We start from the raw sequence: 20,091 nt of genomic DNA on the forward strand, positions 1-20,091 counted from the left end.
TATCTCAATTTATCAACTCCTTAAACACTCATCTCCAATTATCAACAGCATTAATATTCATCATCAATCATCAACCATATCAACAAACCTTCATCAACAATAATAAATCTCACATTCATCATCAAACTTCATAATCATTAAAAATACCAACAGTCATTATCAAATCATATAATCATTATCATTATTATTCCAATTTCTTCCACACAACACCACTACAACATCAATCAATCCACATCAACAACACTAATCATCAATTTTCTCATCAACCTCATAATCAAATTCTAACATACACAACTCATAAAATCTTCATCACAACTCACATGCCACATACATAATTCAATCCTATCTTAAGGTCAACTAGCCTAAGTGTCCAGAAACATTACATATTACATAAAGAAAACCAAAACCATACCTTGGCCGATTTCTAAACGCACCAAACACCAAAACGAAGCCACCAAACTTGATCCAAACCTCAACCAACTCCAACAAACACCCAAAACTCAATCTAACATTATATATATATATATATAATATCAAAATCAAAACCTAAGATACACAAAACAACTAAACACAAGGGTTTAGTGAAACCTTACCTTATCCAACGAGATTAGGGGTAAAATCCAACAATTACTCGCTACAAAAGATCACCTAAACAAGCAAAACCACAAAATCTACTCAAAAATCAAATCCCCAAAAATGCAGAAGTTAGGGCAGGAAACTGGTGCTTAAGCTTTGATATCTTACCAGCAAAACCTAGATAGAAAGGAAGAGCTCGATAAGAGCTTCGCGTGGCCGTAAACAGCTCGTCAATCGGAGGTTCGTAGCTCAAGTTATGGCCAAAAGAAGGAGGAGGTGAATAGTGCACTTTCTTCTTCATCTCTTCTCTCTTTTCAGTGCCCCTCTCATCATATGAAGGCAAGAATGAGCTGAATGCTCATTAAATGAGCATATATATGTTGGGCCTTAGGCCCGGTTTTGACCCGGTCCAATCCGTTAGCATTTTTGGTTCGTTTAGCCCACTTTGGGCTTAAACCTTTAAGATTAGTGCCCGGTTTTCAATTCTAAATTATTTTTATCCTTTCAAAACAATAAATCAATTTTTCAAAATCTTATTCTCCCAAAATACGCGATACTGGACAGACTAGAGCCGGTACTCCCAGCTTAAGCGCCAGTACGCATTTTTACAAAAATCTTTTGAAAAAGATACATTTTCCAACTCGAAAAAATTCACTAAAATCAAATTTCACATTTATATTTTCAAATTAAAACTTCTAAATTTTGAATCTATCTCAGGCACTTAAAATTATTATTTTATTAAAATAGTTTTACGTGAAAAACTCCGGTTCTTACACAAGACGACAAAGAAAAGTTTTAACTAATAACCAAAAAGTATTATGATTAATTAAAACTTACACATTTTATGGAGGTTCTTGATCTGTTTGCCTTGCGGAAGGTTCTTCGCAGGCCTAGTGTTAGGGTTCTAGAGGGCAGCTGTAATAAACAGAAAATAGTCGAATAATGAACCGAATTTACTTCATATTTGAACTAGCAGTAAAAAAAACTCAATCATCAAGAAGAATACATTGAATTCACTTCTGGATTCAAATGAACCTCAAATAAACTATGAAATAAACCGAAATTATTATTATATACCATCAAAACTAATAAAAAAGATTTTAAGTAAAACTTACACATTAAGAGGTGCTTCTTGTTCTGATTGTCTTGCTGGAAGTTCTTCGCAGGGTTGCTGTTGTGGTTTTGGAGAGCTGTTGCATTAAACAAAAAAGAGTTCAATAATGACTTGAAATTAGTATTCTATACCATTAAAACTAATAAAAATAATTTTAAGTCCAACTTAATCATTAATAGGAGAAGCTTCTGTTTGACTTTCCAAAGGGACATAGATAAAGGTCTTTTGATCTTTTATTATCTCTTCCACAAGAGAACTTGGAAGAGACACTGTAATAGAAACTCTAAGGAAGTAACAAGGAAGAAGTTAATATTGAATGATTAGAATATAAACTGAGAAACTAAAAGTTGTACATTGAAAAACTCACATATTCAGAGGTTGAGAATGAGTTTCTTCTCCAACCACAATGATTTATAGTTGAGAATCAGGTGTAGTGCTACTGAAAATTAAACAAAAATTTTGTATAATTAATTAAACAAAAATTATTACCTAAATCTAAAAGACCAATGTAAATATTTCAACTTACAGAGTTGGAATTTGTATACTCTAGTTTTTCTTTTTTTTATGTCGTTTCTTTCTTCTAAAATCTCTCACCGGAGTTTTAGGAAAAGTTTTTCCTAATAAAAAAGATACCAAATTAAAATCATCAATCAAGATTAAAAGAAGAGGATTAAAAACACATCAAATATATTTTTGGATTCAAATGAACTTCAATTAAAGCTATAAATGAATCGAATTTACTCCATATTTGAACCTCAAGCAAACTCTATTTTTCATTCAATTTTTTGTTCTAAAAATTGTAACCGGAGATTTCAGGGGTATTTTTTCTAAGAAAAAAGATACGAAACTAAAATTATCAACTAAAATATTCTAATTAAAAGCACAAGATATAAATAAGAGTTAAGAGGAATTACTTGGTGTTGCTTGGTACATTTACAGACAATGCCGAGCTCGTCTGTGTTTGTAACACAGGTTTGCTACCCAAATTTAAAATCGGCAGTCTAAGCCAAAAAATAAATATTATTCAATAAATCTAAAGAAATTACATGAAGTTTTAGGAAAAGTTAGCAGAGAAAGAAAATGAACTTTATATAAGAAACTTAATCTTACGTCTGCAATAAATCATATCGCACATCTATTGAGTCACAATCATCCAGAGCAACATTTATTTTTTCAACTCCACCATTGTTTCTCTTTGTTCTTTTTTCTTTTTTCTGCTCCAACATTTGTTTTCTTTTTTTTATCAGTCGTCTCCTCTACTTGTTCACTTCTAAAAATTTATACAATAAGTTTTCACTTAAAACCAGGATGAACCATAGTTAAAAAATAAATGAACCGGACACAAATATCAGTTAAACAAAATATTAGAGAAATTTATTTCAGATTTAAACAAGCAGTCAAACAGAGCCAATCAAGAAACACACATCGAATGTATATCGGAGACAAATATTAGAGTTGTAATTAACTTAACAAGCACACATGAACAATTTTCAGGAAATACAAGCAAAACTAAACCAAATAAACCTCAAATAAATGTAGCAATGAACAGAAAATAATCATTTCCGAAACTTACTATTCTTCACATTCAGTTTTGCTTTCCGAATCTGTTAGAACAATCTTCCTTATTTTGGTTTGTTTTTCGCCACTCTCTGTGGTTGTTTTCTTTTCTTTGGTGGCGTTTTCTCGATTTCTTCTTCTTCTCTGCAACACATACAAAAAGTTACATTAAAATGATAATATAAAACTTTAAATAAATAGATAGTTTTTAATAAGCGATGGTGAGAAGTATACTCAGATTCAAAAAAACTGTCTTCTTTCGAAGATGAATCCAAAATGACAATTTTCTTTTTCTCTTTCTTCTCCTTTTCCTTCTTTTTCTTCTTCAGAAAAACTGTTTTCTTTTCTACCTTCTTTTCTTCTATCTCTTCTCCCCTCAATTTTGCTATGTTCACAAGTCCCTAAAACATAAACTTATTTAGTTAGCACAGTATTTTTAGAAGCATCTGAACTGAAATTTCAAGAAAATTTTTTTATTTACCATTTGATCAGTTGTTTCTAAAGCAACCCGGTCGACGAGCTTTCTCCGTGTCTAGTAGGCCACCCATGGTTGCCCGGGAGCGTTATCTGCTTCTAGTCGAGGGAACTTTGATTCATGGAAATATATTAACATTAAAACAAAGATGCAGCCATCAATAGAAAGTTTCTTTCCTTCTCTCTGGGCTTTGATCCCCTTCCTCAAGAAGCTCAGCACATGAGACGCCCAATCCCATTGTTTGATGGTGTCCACATGAAGGGTAGGTGATGAGCGGATAATTTATACGCTTTTTGACATTGTTTTTAGTATGTTTTTAGTAGGATCTAGTCACTTTTAGGGATGTTTTCATTAGTTTTTATGTTAAATTCATATTTCTAGACTTTACTATGAGTTTGTGTGTTTTTCTGTGATTTCAGGTATTTTCTGGCTGAAATTGAGGGACTTGAGCAAAAATCAGATTCAGAGGTTGAAGAAGGACTGCTGATGCTGTTGGATTCTGACCTCCCTGCACTCAAAGTGGATTTGCTGGAGCTACAGAACTCGAAATGGCGCGCTTCCAATTGCGTTGGAAAGTAGACATCCAGGGCTTTCCAGCAATATATAATAGTCCATACTTTGGCCAAGAATAGACGACGTAAACTGGCGTTCAACGCCAGCCTTCTGCCCAAATCTGGCGTCCAGCGCCAGAAAAGGATCCAAAACCAGAGTTGAACGCCCAAACTGGCACAGAAACTGGCGTTCAACTCCACAAATGGCCTCTGCACGTGCTACACTTAAGCTCAGCCCAAACACACACCAAGTGGGCCCCGGAAGTGGATTTATACATCAAATACTTACTCATGTAAACCCTAGTAGCTAGTTTATTATAAATAGGACCTCTTACCACTACAACAAAAACGCCATTTAGCGGCGGTTCCTGTAGCCGTTTAGCGGCGGTTTTGAACCGCCGCAAAACATTTCGCGGCGGTTTCTTGGACCGCTGGAGGACGGGGCGCGGCAAAACAGATTGCAGCGGTTTTAGTCAACCGCTGGAATAACCGCCGCAAAATGGCATTTAGGTTTGGCGGCGGTTATTAACCGCCGCAGTATGTGAAAGATAATTGTTAATACCAAATTTGCGGCGGTTAATAACCGCCGCTAAATGTCGCAACAGAAAAAAATTTCCAGTTTTGCGGCGGTTTAAAAACCGCCGCCAAATTCAAATTTTTCATTAAAATTTTGAATTTTCTATATTTTGCCTATTTTGACAAAGAATGTTTATTAAACTTTAATTTTTTTACTTTTTAACTAATTTAAACCAACTAAAACAGCTCAATTAACATAACAAACCAAATTAAAATTATGCAAACATAACTTATATAACGAAATTGTCATAATATCGTCCAAAATACAGGATTAAATACTCAAGTTCAATAAAATAAGCCTAACGTACTAAACCAACTTAAATGTAAAAGGTATCCAAAACCATTAATTAAAATTCAAGATTTTTGTTGCGGGTTGCGATTTCCAGATGAAGATGGCCCTGCACATGACGAGTCTGGTGTATCGCCCACAAAAGCCAGCTCTTCAGCAATCTCAATTGGCAAATTGCCTCCTAACTGTTGGACTACATATCCCAAGACCTTATGTACTGACTGTCTCTTCGCCCGCTCTTCTTCTAACTTAGCCATCAATTCTGCAATCATCCTCTTATCCTCTGCATTGGACTCTGCAGAACCCGACGGTTGTCCAGCAGCATTACCAAAGACCTGGGTGGGACATGGTCCAGCACCTAGGGCACGAACTCGTCCTGGGTGCTCCTTTCCGAGAACTTGTGCTAGCGAGTCATTCTGTGAAAGGTGCTTAGAGGATCCATCCTGCCTCTCAACATTCGCAATTGCTTCCTACAAATATACAACATTGGAAAGGAAGAAGTTAACAGTAGCACCATATATACAGTAAGCTATATATTGCTTCAAATTTTCAACCATGACTTACACTAACAACACGCGCATCGGGGTGGATATACGAGCCATCTCTTTTCTTATGAGTCATGATAAATAACTCCCCTCTACCCACGGGCCTTCCTTGCTCTCTCTCCTATATCGTTGATATTGACACAATTTAGTAAACAACATCATTTTTCAAGAACCTTAATCAAAATCTTAATCCAAATGATGACTTATTACCACTTCGTCTTTTTTTCGTGCCAAGGTTTTGGAGCCCCCAGTATGTGTGTAAACTTGCTTGCTCCGATTTAAAGTATTCTGTCTACACTTTTTCTACGAACAAATAACAAAACAAATGCAAATGAGAAAGATATGATGAATATCAAATGTAAGTTTACTACTATGTATACACATGTTTTTTTATATGGAAATAATAAAATATTCCAAGGCTTACCTGCGTTTCTTCATTCAGGCGATAGTCAACGAACTTTTTCCAATCATTTTTGTCTATTCCTTTCGGGTGATGCTGAAGATTTTCCTCATAAGTCCTTACAAGTTTGTAACACCTATGAAACAAGTGGTGTCTTGAATCCTTCCAGTTCTTTCCTATCCTCTTCAAAATATCACGCTTTATTTTTCCTCCGGCATCGTCCTCATAGTAAAAGACCCGCTGCAACCCATTTACATTGTCATCAACGAAGACCAACAAACAAGTATAAGATTGATATATTTAAGACATGCCACAACAATTACAGGCTAATTTAAATTGTTGAAGTATGGAACTCAAATCCAGTACAAGCAGTCGCAATTACGTATAAATGAGAAGTGCTTAAATGATGATGTGAAAAACACAATATAAAAATTTAACTAACCATATAAATTACCCATGCAAAAGACCTAAAAAGAAAAAACCGAAAACTAAAATTGCTTAAATTGTAGAAGCTTAAAGTTTTACCTTAAGCATGTTGTACGCCTGATCCCTCTTTGCTTTGCTCACCAGCTTCCAACTTTCTAAGTATATGGGGAACCGAGAATAATCCGCACCCAAATTCCCTATGAAACCACTCAGTAGTCCTGCCGCCTGACCAATCGGTTGCAGCTGACTGTTAAACAGGAGTACTATCTTCGTATTGGAAGGGAGGCCTATAGCCTCCTTCACACTCAGCTTAGAAACCTTTCTGACACCGTCCTCTAAGAAATGTATGGGAAACAAAATTACTCTCTAATCATTGCACAAAAGAAAATTAGGAGTAAAGGACTATACAGATCACTGTTTACGAAAATGGGAGGAAAAAAATGTTTACCGATAACTGTAACTTCCCAGAAATCTGTATCTTTGGCTTTCTTGTTGCTATGCTGACCTTCGACTTCTTGGGCAGCAAACAAGTCGTCGATGTGGTCATCGAACGACGGAACTTCATCCGCCTCTAGGTCATAATCCTCATCCCCTAATTCATCATCAGCCACTTCCGCGCGAGGCCGAGTCTCTATGTCGTCTGTTGGAGTTTGAGGGTCATCAGCAGTACTCGATTGTGCATTCCTATGGTCGATGCGCGGTGCACGAAACGGTTCATTCATACGGGTTGCCGGAGCTCTATTAGCTGAGGATGATATCGGAGGAACCCTATCACGTGTTTGCCGTGATGTCTGAGCTCCTCTAGTCGTGGTCCCAACCTTAACACAATGTAAAACTATTTAGAATTATATCTTAGAGAACGAATTAATATTGAGAATTATTTTATTTCTTAAACTAATAATCTTGCCGGGAGGAAAATTAATGCGGTTCGGTGAGTCAACTGAAGAACATATAATTTTCACATAAGGTTACGTCAAGAAAACTTAACCACAAACACTAACCGTTGTCTCTTCGGTACCGGCATTAGTTTCGGCATCTTTCGGGGGTTCCTGTATAATGTTGTACCTTGGTTTTCTAGGCATCCTTAAAAACCTGTATATAAAACAATATTAGTAGACAAATTATATTAATATTATATAGTGTTCTTACCTACAATTCCACATATATAGATAGAATTAATATTTACTGTATACAGTATTTCCTACTTTTGTTCTATATATGGAGCCAAACGAGGCAGAAGACCAAAAGTGAAGAAACAACCTCAAATAATAAATTATGAAAGAATGTAAGAAGCATAGTATTAAGAAAAGAATAATGGAGAAATATTAAAGCAACTAATTTTAACTTATTTACTATATCAACAGTCATCAGACCTTAGTCATAATGTGCTAGTACAGACTCAAGTTATCTAAACTAACAAATTCGGTACCCGTTAACCAATTTTTTCACATTAGTGTTATTTTTTAATTTAATAATTTAATAATATATTTTTAATTTATATTTTTAAAAATTAATACCACATCACTGACTACAACTAATATATTCAACTAAGTTTCTAAATCTGTGAGTGTTTTGAATTTTCTACTAAAACTAATATTTTAATGTACTATATATCATACATCATATATGCAGAGCTAACTCTCATATGATGCATGAAAGGCACACACGTTGGGTTCCTGTAGAAAAGAGCAAAAAGAAAGGTGGCAAATGATTATTCTATATTATCTTGGTAATCTCTTTGTATGAACCATCTCATGCCACATTGATACATCTTGCTGTATTGAATATTTTAACATTTGTCTTTCCCCTTTTTGGGACATGAGATGCTTGAATCCAAAGAAAAGATTAAACAAATCAATACAACAGCTTAATCACCCAAAGAATCTACGTTTTGGCAGAGTATTAATTATCTTGCTCCTTTATTCGCTAATGGAATTCATCTAATGTAGAAAAGGTGAAAAAAAAAAAAACAAAAATCTATATCACTGGAATTGAAGGCGTCACACTCTTTAAATATTAAAAAATACTTTTTTTAAATTTTTTAATTTAAATATTAATTTTTATTTTTTAATTAAATTAGATATCTATATATAGGCATCGAATACACCATTTTATTATTATCATTATTACTAAATAGGATTTGAAAGTGACACAGTTGAGAGTTGGTGTTGAAGCAAGAAAGGCATTGGAGTGGATTGATGACAGCAACTCCTTGTGACATGATATGGCTTAATAAATAATGCAAATTAATTATTAATTATTAATTTAATAATAGATGCAAAGGTGCTTTGATGAATGCATTGAAGGAATAAAATAAAGTTATATATGCAATCCTAGATATTTATGTTGACAACCTTGAACATCTTAGCTTTGCTTGCCATTTATGAACATCTTCAAATCTCCGTGACTCTATATACTCAACTCATGTATCGTTTCTTACGGAAAAACAAAACAGTTAGGCAGTATGTTTTTTTGTTGTTTTCTTTTTATGAAAATAAGAAAAATGGTTGTAAGGAACAGTTTCTGTTCGTGATCTTTCCTTCAATTTCAGGCCCTGCCCACCCCTTTGTAGATTTTTTTTATTCCAAAATTCGTTTTAGCAAACAATAAATTCAAGTTACAGGAGTGAGGGACTAAGTCTAATTAATTAATTCAGTCACCCCCTAATACTTCTTTTCATTTTCAAAGCTCAAATCTAATCACTGTCATTTAGAATTGCTTACGGATAAGATCCCCTGTGTTAATGATCTTAACTTGCTTGCAAAGAGTACCCAACAACACAAAAATAAAATAAGAGAAAAACACACATTTGAAATTTGAAGTCTTGTCCTTGCTTTAGATGTTTATATTTAATAGTAATCATGATTCATGACTTATTGTAAAAAGGGATGAGAGATAATATTAGACGAAAAAGAAAAGACATAAATAATTAGTATGATATTAACGATTAACCTGTCTACGTCACTTGCAGGTAAATATTAAGATCTTGATCCACCTCTTCTCCGAACCTCTTCCCCCACAATGAAACAAGGCGCTGCACAATGGTAGGGGATGTCAAACAATGAGGACTAAGATCTCATCAAAACACAAGCACAGTAGAAACACTACATGTTCCTATAACCATGCCACCAAAAAAAATACCGAAATACAAAACCTTCCTTCTAGTAAAGTCATAGGAGAAATTAGTCATATATGGTGAACTGAATCTAAATATGATTTAACAAGTGAGAAGAAAGAAACAGACCTTGGTTACACTCAAACCTTGTGGTTTCGTGAGGGTGCCTTGAAGTGTACACTGAGGAGTGTGCAACTCAGAGTGGTTCAACTGATGAACACAAAGTTCAAATCAATCTCTTCACTACAAATTCCTCCAACTAACATGTCCTCTAACTAAACTAACTACTACATATCAAATGAGTAAATGAGTAAGTTATATTGCGAAGCTTAATTTCCAGAACTTATATTCCTCCAACTAACATGTCCTCTTCGCTATCTTGGCTTTTTTATTGTACACTAAAATATTACATATGCTTTAGTTTCTTAGTTCACTGTTAAATGTTATGTTGACTTTTAGTTATGGTGTTTAAAAGTATTTACTAAATTTATTAAAAAAAGTTATAATAAAAATTAATATTTAATTTTAAAAGTATAAAAATAAATAATTATTAAATATTTAAATTCTAACATAAAAAAATAAATTAAATATCAATTAGATACTACCATAAAATTCACTGCACATATTATACATTTAAAGTAAATTTTCCTTCACGATAATATAATTATATTAAATTTATACATTAGAAAAACTTAAATAATACATAGTTTGAATATAAATACATAGTTTGAATTGGTGATTTGCTTTTTGTGTATATATATTCGTTATAATATTATATGATGATACTTTGGTTTGATATAGTTTGAAGATTATTCGATCAAACAAGACAATGAATAAATGAAAAAATACACTGTGGGCATTTAAGTATACATGAACTGAAAAGATAGATTCCAATTTTCTTCATGACATTATATATATACACTAATAAGAAACAACAGAGCTCACTTTCTCACACAAAGGACCCAACTTTCACAATATGAGTTTCGGAAAGACCTTTGTTAAATAAGTTAGCCCCTTTTGTTTTCTTTCAGTGAGCCAAAATCATTTTCCCATGAAATTAGACTCAAGAAGAAGATGAAGATGACGAAGAATAAGCTTACCTAATAAACGAGTTACAAACAGGCGAACAAGGAAACAAGGTTTCTCATTGAGCTTCTTTCAATGCAGACATATCGCTGGCAGAATGAAAGAAAAAAGGAAAAATAATTTATGTGAATGAACAAAAACAAATCGAACCAGTAGTATTTTTCATATACAAAAAAATCGAAATTTTGGGGTTTATGTATACAACAGAAAACGAGAATAAATGGGATAAGATCACAACACCGTTTGACAATCAGATTTAACTTAATCAACTCAAAGAGTTTGTTAGAGTATTTTCAAATCAATTTTAATTTTCTGTTATGGAATCAGATCACAACACCGTTTGACAGTCAGATTTAACTTAATCAATTCAAATAGTTTGTTAAGAGTATTTTCAAAACACTTATAAATTTCTGGTATGCAATCAAATCACAACACTGTTTGACAATCAGATTTAACTTAATCAATTCAAAAAGTTTGTTAGAGTATTTTCAAATCACTTTTAAATTTCTGGTATGCAATCAGATCACAACACCGTTTGACACTCAGATTTAACTTAATCAATTCAAATAGTTTGTTAGAGTATTTTCAGATCACTTTTAAATTTCTGTTATGCAATGTACATGTTCCTTAGTTGTTGCACCAAATATGTTATTAAGTTACCATATTTACTTAAACAAGTTAACCATTGTATCTTTATAAAAGTAAAATGTACCACCTGCATAATTTAAGTGGAGGTAAACGGTTAGGATAACATAAAAATAGAGAACTTTATGGGAATTTCAAAAGTTTGTTCAGATAATCAGTTATAAAAATCTGTGATTCTCAAATGTTATAAACGTGCTTATTGAACTAAATAAATTTGACTGAAAAGCAATACAACTGCGATGACACAAGTTCAGCACTTAATCATTTCAGAAGCCACATTCACCTATCTGGTTCTCCTCTACTTGGGTTTCTCTGTAAATATTTTTATACATGCTACTTTGAGATGTTTCACATTAAATTGTTTTCATATCTCACGATGAACCTCAATTTTTTTTTTTCAGTTTGTTGAACTCCTTAATTATCACACCAATAGCTAGTTATATGGATCTTCAACCAGGTAAGTCACATGGTTTGTCTATGTCTCATGTATGTACTATTTGAACCCTCTTTTTATACTTTTTCTAATTTAAGTCTAAATCAAAATATACAGCATTTGAAAAATTAAATTTCTAACACAAAAAAAAAATATACAACTAAAAAACATGTTAACAATAGCATGTAAAATTTAACCAAATTCACAAGAAAAAACAATCAACAATACTATTAGAGCAATCTTAGCAACTCAGAATAGTAAGATGTTAACAAAATCGCGGCAACAGTAAGTCAGTGAGCCACCCCAGCAACTCAATCAGTAATTTAGAAGTGTTAAATACAGATCAACAAAACAAGAACAAACAAACTTAAGAAGCAGTCTTTAATCTAACCAGATGAAGGGTGAGAGAGAGAAAGAGCCGGTTTGACGATGGCGAGGAGAAGAGATACCTCGGCAGTGACGGCGAGGAGAGGAGAGAGCTCGGCGGTGACGATGAGGACAATAGAGAACTCGACGCCGGGGACGACAATATATAACTCCACAGCGGCGGCAGCGACGAATATACAATCCTGGCTCCGATGACCAGACGACGCCGACCACTACAGAGAGAGAGCGATGGGAGATGATAAAACGAGGCGGTGGAGCTTGACTGTGGAGATGGCGGTGGTTGCGGTGAGCATTGGTTGCAGTACGCGGAGAAGAGAGGGTGGCGGCTACTAGGGTTCTTTTTTGTTTTTTTCTCATTTTTCACCTAAGAAGGGAGGTGAATCGGGTCTTGGGGGGAGCAGGGGCTTGCGGGTCTCTCCTTAGGTTTAAGTTTCTTTTTTTTTTTTTTAATAAAAATAAAAAAGGGCGCCGTTTAAGGCAAATTTCCCAAACCAGGGAAACTAAAATCAATTTGAGAAATTAAGTGTAACATTTCACAAAATTAATAATTGCTTATAATAGCTCTAATTGATAATAACAGTTGTAAATATTTATAGAGATTTTAATATCCTCAGAAATAGTTATAAATACTATCCTTATTAGTAAACATAATATTATGACAATAAACATAATTTATTTTATAAGATTTATTATAAATATTATAAGTATTAATATCCTTATTAATATAATTATATATAGTATAATGATTTTAATTTATTATAATAATTGCTAATGATGGATAGCTGTCGAAATATCCGTATAGTAATTTATAACATATAATATTATTATATTATAAGGATAATTTAATATTAATAGTATTACTTATTATATTAATTACTATATGGTATAATAATTAGTAACAAAGTTAGAGTCCAAAACGGCAGAGAGCGTCAGATTTGATGAGAGTATTCATAAGAAATAATAAAAGATATTATTTTATATGTTATTTTTAATTTAATGTGTAAATATTAATTTTTATTAAAAAAAATTATAACAAACTAAAATATAATTTTATAAAAAATATTATATATAAAATATACTAAAAAGAAGAATTAAAACCGATTAAATATACTAAAAACTAATACTATAAATTAATATTATATTTTTTTAGTAACATACTAATTCTTTATCTAAAAGTGATTTTTATTAATATTATCTAAACAAATTCATTTTATCAAAATCAATTTTAGTATAGAATTACCAAACATAAATATGTTGGCACAAACTCACTTCTATCCAAAATCAATTTTACAAGATCACTTTCATTCAAAATCCAGTTTGACCAACTCTAATTAAAAATGGTATTTAATATAAAAACGAATAATGTATGATAATCAACTAATGCACCATATATATAAATTAAGACTGTAAGGGAGCTTTTATTCACTAATTAAAAAGTGGCTGAGAATAAAATATAATTTATTGATTTGAATTTATAATTTCTTGTAACATAAAATTTGAAATCAGTATTGGATTGTAATATCTAATTTTTCCAATGATAGTTAATATAAAACCAAAACAACTTCAACCAAGTTGCATGACACCTACACGATAATTTAGTTAAAACAAGTAGAAGTAATGACATATTTAATAAAGACATTAGTTACACGGTGTTCACTTTAAAGTAGATTCACAGAAACTTTAAATTTCATATCAACTGTAATTTGCTAAAACAAAGTTGCTTGCTAAAACTATATCGTTATAGTTATGATGGATGCATATTTTTACCAGTTTGTCTTCTCATATCTCGTACGTCACTATTAATTAGTTCGATATATTCTGATACTATACTAGATATTGATAAAACCTGGATTTCAAAGTCACGGGGTAGTGTGGAATATAGGCAAGGACTGAACACTTTTTTAGACTTTGCGTTTGCAAATGCATCCTCCGATGGCATGATAAAGTGTCCATGTCCTAAATGCGGGTTTCAATATATGCAAACAAGAGAGGATGCATACGACCATCTGTTGTTACGACCATTTCCCCCTGGATATACTATTTGGGTGCGTCATGGTGAGCAGCCGGTTGACGAGAGGCCTGGATTGGGACGAGAAGATGAAAATTTGATATCCCAAGTGAATCAAATGCACCAGATGGTCAACGATGCATTCAATTTCATGATACAAAATGGGAGTGAGGACATCACAACAATCGAGCATGCAGAAGATGATGAAGATGTATTACCGAGCTTGTATGAAGGTCCAAGTCGCGCGGCGCGGGATTTTAACGATCTACTGTCAGATGGAGAGCAGGAGTTATATCCCGGATGCTCAAAGTACTCCAAATTATCATTTTTAGTGAAGCTTTATCATATCAAGTGTATGTGCGGTGTGAGTGACAAGGCAATAACAATGATTCTTGACTTACTGCGCGACGCATTCGAACAAGCAAAACTCCCAAAGACAGTGTATGAAGCTAGGAAGACAATAAGAAAGCTGGGTATTGAATACACCAAGATAGATGCTTGTCCAAATGACTGTATGCTGTACCGAGGTGATGATGAGAATCTGACTAGGTGCAAGAAATGTGGATGTTCAAGATGGAAGCAGAAGACTAAAAAAGGCTCTATTATTAGGTTCAATGTACCAGTAAAGAGAAAAGGAAAACCTATAGCAGCCAAGAGTCTTCGTTACTTTCCCCTCATACCACGACTGCAGCGGTTATTCATGTGCAGCAAGACATCGAGTGATATGTTATGGCATAAACAGGCGCCTAATAACGATGGTTTCCTTAGGCATCCAAGGGACGCTGAAGCATGGAAAAAGTTTGATGCAAAATATACTAATTTTTCCGCGGATCCGCGCAATGTTCGCCTAGCCTTGGCGAGCGATGGATTTAATCCCTTTGGGAATATGAGCACAAAGTACTCCATCTGGCCTGTGATTCTTATTCCGTATAATCTACCACCCTGGGTTTGCATGAAGCAGACATCTTTGATTCTATCCACGCTTATTCCCGGGCCGAAAATGCCAGGTAACGACATAGATGTTTATTTGCAGCCTTTGATAGATGAGTTGAAGCAATTATGGGATGGGGTTGAAACCTATGATGCCAAAGAGGGAAACACTTTCAAGATGTGTGCGGCACTGATGTGGACTATTAGCGACTTTCCAGGATTGGGGAACCTATCTGGCTGGAATACGCACAGTGGGTTAGCCTGTCCTACGTGTAACTTGGATGCTAAGCCACAGCGGCTGAAAGACAGTCAGAAATGGTGTTTCATGGGCCATCGACGCTTTTTAAATCAGGGACACAAATACAGACTAGACCGGAATAGATTTGACGGGCAGGTTGAAGGTAGAGATCCACCAACGAAGTTATCCGGAACAGATATCTTGAGGCAACAGTCTAATGTGCACGTTTCATTTGGGAAGAGTTCAAGCGTGACATCCAAAAAAAGACGCAATGGTCAGGACGCGGATGAAGATGACTCGCATTGGAAGAAGAAGAGTATTTTCTTTGACCTCCCGTACTGGGAGGACCAGATGTTGCGTCATAACCTCGATGTAATGCATATAGAAAAAAACGTGTGTGACAACGTGGTCTTCACTATCTTAAACGATAGCGGCAAATCAAAAGACAATCTTAAAGCTCGCAGGGATTTACAATGCATGGGTATAAGGCCAGAATTATGGCCGGGGGAAGGTGGTAAGTATACTTCTGCAATATTTGCGATGTCAAATTCACAGAGGGATGTATTCTTGAAGACTTTGCAGAATGTGGTCTTTCCAGATGGTTACTCTAGCAATGTTGCTCGTTGTGTTGATTTGCGACAGCGCAAGTTATCTGGGTTGAAAAGTCATGACTGTCATATTCTGATGGAACAATTACTCCCAATTTTGGTGAAGAATGCACTTCCGAGTCCGGTGTCCAATGTGATTGCAAATTTGTCATCATTTTTCCGAGAACTTTGTGGGAAAGCCATAAACCCTATGCAGCTTGCTGAACTTCAGAATCATGTTGTGCAAACCTTGTGTCAGATGGAAATGATTTTTCCTCCATCCTTCTTCACCGTCATGGTTCACCTCACCGTGCATCTCATTGATGAGGTTACTCTTGGGGGACCAGTACATTATAGATGGATGTATCCAATAGAAAGGTTAGCTTGCTTGTAAACCCCTTTAGTACATTCAGTTCAATTAATTGTATATATACTGAGATTTTTATTGTATTTATACAAAAGGTATTTAGGACGTCTGAATCAATATGTTCGTAATAGGGCACAACCGGAAGGCTCAATTGCAGAAGGTTACTTATCTGAGGAAATCCTGACTTTCTGTTCTAGGTATCTGGATAATATTGAGACTAGAATCAACCGACCAGGGCGAGTGGATGATGAGCCCGTCGATGTTCTTCATAATTCAGGGGAAAGTATGTTCCCAGCTATTGGAAAAGCAGTAGGGGCTGTTTCGCATTTCGAACTCACTCCAATGGAAAAACATCAAGCTCATCGTCATGTGCTAGTCAACTGCGATGCCGTGGTTCCGTTCCTTGAGTAAGTATACGCATGTATTTATAAAACACCAATATAACTCTTTTCTCCCAGTGACTAGTTGGACTAATTTTCTTCTCTCCAATAAAGTACGTTTAGGGAAAAGACAAAGCGAAGCTTGCGTCATCAGACAAGGTCGCAAGCTAAGATAGATAGTGTCGTCCATGCAGAATTTTCTCGGTGGTTCAAGCATCAGGTTGACAGAATACTAACCTGACCAATGTTTTTTTGGCCTGGAAATAGTACTATATGAAAACCGATTTTAATATAAAACATGAATGTTATATGGTTTCAGGTTTTTATGGAAAGTACGCCTCAATCGAAACACCTGCAGTTGCTTGCGTGCGGTCCCATGATTCAGGCCAGACGTTTTGGGGCGTACAATGTTAACGGGTACAAGTTTAGAACTTTAACAAAGGAAAATGGGATGAAAACACAAAATAGTGGAGTATATGTATCATCTAATACAAGAAGTTATGCAAGCATGCGTGACAATAGAGTGGCTGTTGGTGGTGTTCCGTATTACGGAAAAATTGTGGACATAATTGAATTGAATTACAGTTGTTCCTTCACAGTGGTATTGTTCAAATGTGTTTGGGCTGATACCACTACCAGTAGAGGCATCAAACAAGACCATTTGGGGCTTACCAGCGTTAATTTCTCTCGTCCAATACACACTGGTAATCGTGAAGAAGATGAACCGTACATATTGGCATCAGAAGCTCAGCTTGTATACTATGTGGAGGATGAAGTAGCTAAGGATTGGAGTGTTGTAGTTCATGTGAAACCAAGGGATTTGTATGACATGGGAGAAGAGAATGAAGAAGCTGAAGTCGGTTTTTCTCCACAGCCAGGGTTGAACATGTCAGCGGAAGGTGACATTGAAGATTTATTGTTGACAAGGGAGGAAGATATAGAAGACCTCGTAGAAAATGCCTCAGAGAATTTTGATGATGTCGCGTAATGCTTTGTATGAAGCATTTTAATGTAATTTAAAAATGATCTTTCTGTCATAAACTAAGTTAAATAAAATCAGCGTTGTACTTTGTTTTCTTTGGTTACTTTATACTTGTGTAGTTTTTTTTTTTTTTTTGCAGATAAATATTTGTGTTATTGTGAATTCTCATGAGTAAACGTAGACTTTTGGTTCTTTCAACGATTTTAATATGAAAAAGTTAGTTTACGTTTGGTCTTTATTCCTTCTACAGTTGTTGTTTTTCTTAGGGTTGCATTTTTTTATGATCTTGCTATGTATTACGCAATATAATTTCACTAGTGATACGTTTTGAATACAATAGTGAACATAACATGACGATGGAACAGGATTGATAAAAAATGAGGACTTTTCGTCATTCTCTGCAAACACAACAATTGCTATAGAGCTTCTGTTTAAGAAAATTGCCTTAACTACTAACAAGGGTGATAGTAATTGTTGAAAAGTTGTGTTTAGTTTTAAAATTGTCTTAGCATCTTGTAGTTTAGTTGTTTTTCTAAGTCAGTATTTAATAACTCCAGAGTTCTCAATTCCTTCTATGTATACTCATTCTGTTATGTGCATGTTGATATTTTCAGTCGTACCTGAATATTCCGGAGAAATAGTTCCTGACAGTCTAGACGGAGAAGAGTCTGATTCAGAAGACATTTTAGATGATGTATCCTCTGTCGCAGTTGATAGATCCATGCAGTTTGATCTGAATAAGGTTCCGGATGAAGAGGATGCAACTTTGGAAGACCAACAAGATAAACAAGATGATATACATGTTAAGAAAAGGTGCTTTGATCTGAATAAGATGCCATGGTATGGAGATGAAATATCAGATCCTCTGAAACGTGAAGCCGCAAGATTCATAACAGAGTTTTTTTCGCCAGGTCAATATGATGTTGGAGAGAAATTTTGATCTTTTATTATAATAGTTACGCTGATTTCGTTAGTTTAATGATTTGGGTCACAGTTGTACATGTTTATTCTTGGTTTAGGTTTAGTAAGGCATAACTTCAAAGAGGAGTAACTTTGATGTATGCTATCTAGAACTTTATTTTAACTTCATAAATATCAGAGTTTGATTTTATTTTCTACTTTTACATCCATGATTGAATGCAATTTTTAAATGCCAATAACGTAATCAAGAAAATCTTAGTGGTAAATTTGTTCACATGAGTTAACATATAAAGGTTACAAGTAACTTGTGAAATTTTTATCGTAAACCGAATGTAGAAAAAGTGTTACGAGTTTAAGTAAGAATGATTTAAACATATGTAGCTTCAAAAAGTAGTCTTCACTTAAATATATTAAACCCAGATGGTTATTTCTAAAGAGAACAATGCAATATGTGGTAACACGCATTTTGCGGCGGTTTAAAAGTAACCGCCGCAAAATGCCTAACAAGAAGTCACCGGCGGACATATCGCGGCGGTTTTCGAAAAGAAGCCACGAAATACAAACCTGACCAGCAATATAGCGGCGGTTTGAAGAAAACCGCCGCGATATGTCAACCTTACAATAATATAGCGGCGGTTTTAGCAAAACCGCCGCTAAATTTCGGTCTGATTGCAGCCCCACCCTTTAACCGCCGCTATATGTGCCGCATTTTGTCTTTTCGCGGCACATTTACAAAACCGCCGCAAAATATCCGTCGCTATCTTAAGGATTTGTTGTAGTATACTATTGTATTAGGCATCCTGGATTGTATTTTGATCCTGTGATCTCGTTTAGGGGGCTGGCCACATGGCCATGCCTGGACCTTCACTTATGTATTTTCATACGGTAGAGTTTCTACACTCCATAGATTAAGGTGTGGAGCTCTGCTGTTCCTCAAAGATTAATGCAAAGTACTACTGTTTTCTATTCAATTCTTCTTATTTCACTTCCAAGATATCCATTCGCACCCAAGAACGTGATGAAGGTGATGATTATGTGTGACGCTCATCATCCTTCCCCCTTATGAACGCGTGCCTGACAAACACTTCTGTTCTATATGAAATAAGCTAGAATGAGTATCTCTTAGATCTCCTAACCGGAATCTTCGTGGCGTAAGCTAGAATGATGGCGGCATTCAAGAGAATCCGGAAGGTCTAAACCTTGTCTGTGGTATTCCGAGTAGGATTCAATGATCGAATGACTGTGACGAGCTCCTAACTCGCGATTGCAGGGCGTTAGTGACAGACGCAAAAGGATAGTAAATCCTATTCCAGCATGATCGAGAACCGACAGATGAATAGCCGTGCCGTGACAGGGTGCGTGAGCATATTATTCACTGAGAGGATAAGATGAAGCCATTGACAAGGGTGATGCCTCCAGACGATTAGCCGTGCCGTGACAGGGCATTGGATCATTTTCCCGTGAGATGACCGAAAGTAGCCATTGACAGTGGTGATGTATCAC

At 34.9% G+C, this 20,091-nt stretch overlaps 2 protein-coding genes across 2 annotated transcripts; one reads left to right on the forward strand and one right to left on the reverse strand.

The window, feature by feature from the left end:
• Positions 1–5,203: 5,203 nt before the first annotated feature.
• Positions 5,204–12,513, reverse strand: LOC107613811 (uncharacterized). The gene is made up of 11 exons (XM_016315970.3): positions 12,238–12,513; positions 10,725–10,799; positions 9,754–9,834; positions 9,462–9,543; positions 7,511–7,601; positions 6,958–7,327; positions 6,609–6,844; positions 6,108–6,323; positions 5,894–5,986; positions 5,703–5,804; positions 5,204–5,608 (listed from the first exon to the last, which is right to left on the reverse strand). Exons 5-11 carry the CDS (start codon positions 7,589–7,591, stop codon positions 5,204–5,206), a joined length of 1,503 nt encoding a protein of 500 aa, XP_016171456.1. The 5' UTR covers positions 7,592–7,601; positions 9,462–9,543; positions 9,754–9,834; positions 10,725–10,799; positions 12,238–12,513.
• Positions 12,514–14,112: 1,599 nt separating this feature from the next.
• On the forward strand, positions 14,113–16,716 carry LOC107610981 (uncharacterized). The gene is made up of 2 exons (XM_088505904.1): positions 14,113–16,316; positions 16,401–16,716. Exons 1-2 carry the CDS (start codon positions 14,113–14,115, stop codon positions 16,714–16,716), a joined length of 2,520 nt encoding a protein of 839 aa, XP_088362030.1.
• Positions 16,717–20,091: the final 3,375 nt, after the last annotated feature.

This window comes from Arachis ipaensis, chromosome B2 (genome assembly GCF_059453495.1).
Source record: "Arachis ipaensis isolate K30076 ecotype BB chromosome B2, ASM5945349v1, whole genome shotgun sequence".
Classification (NCBI taxonomy): domain Eukaryota; kingdom Viridiplantae; phylum Streptophyta; class Magnoliopsida; order Fabales; family Fabaceae; genus Arachis; species Arachis ipaensis.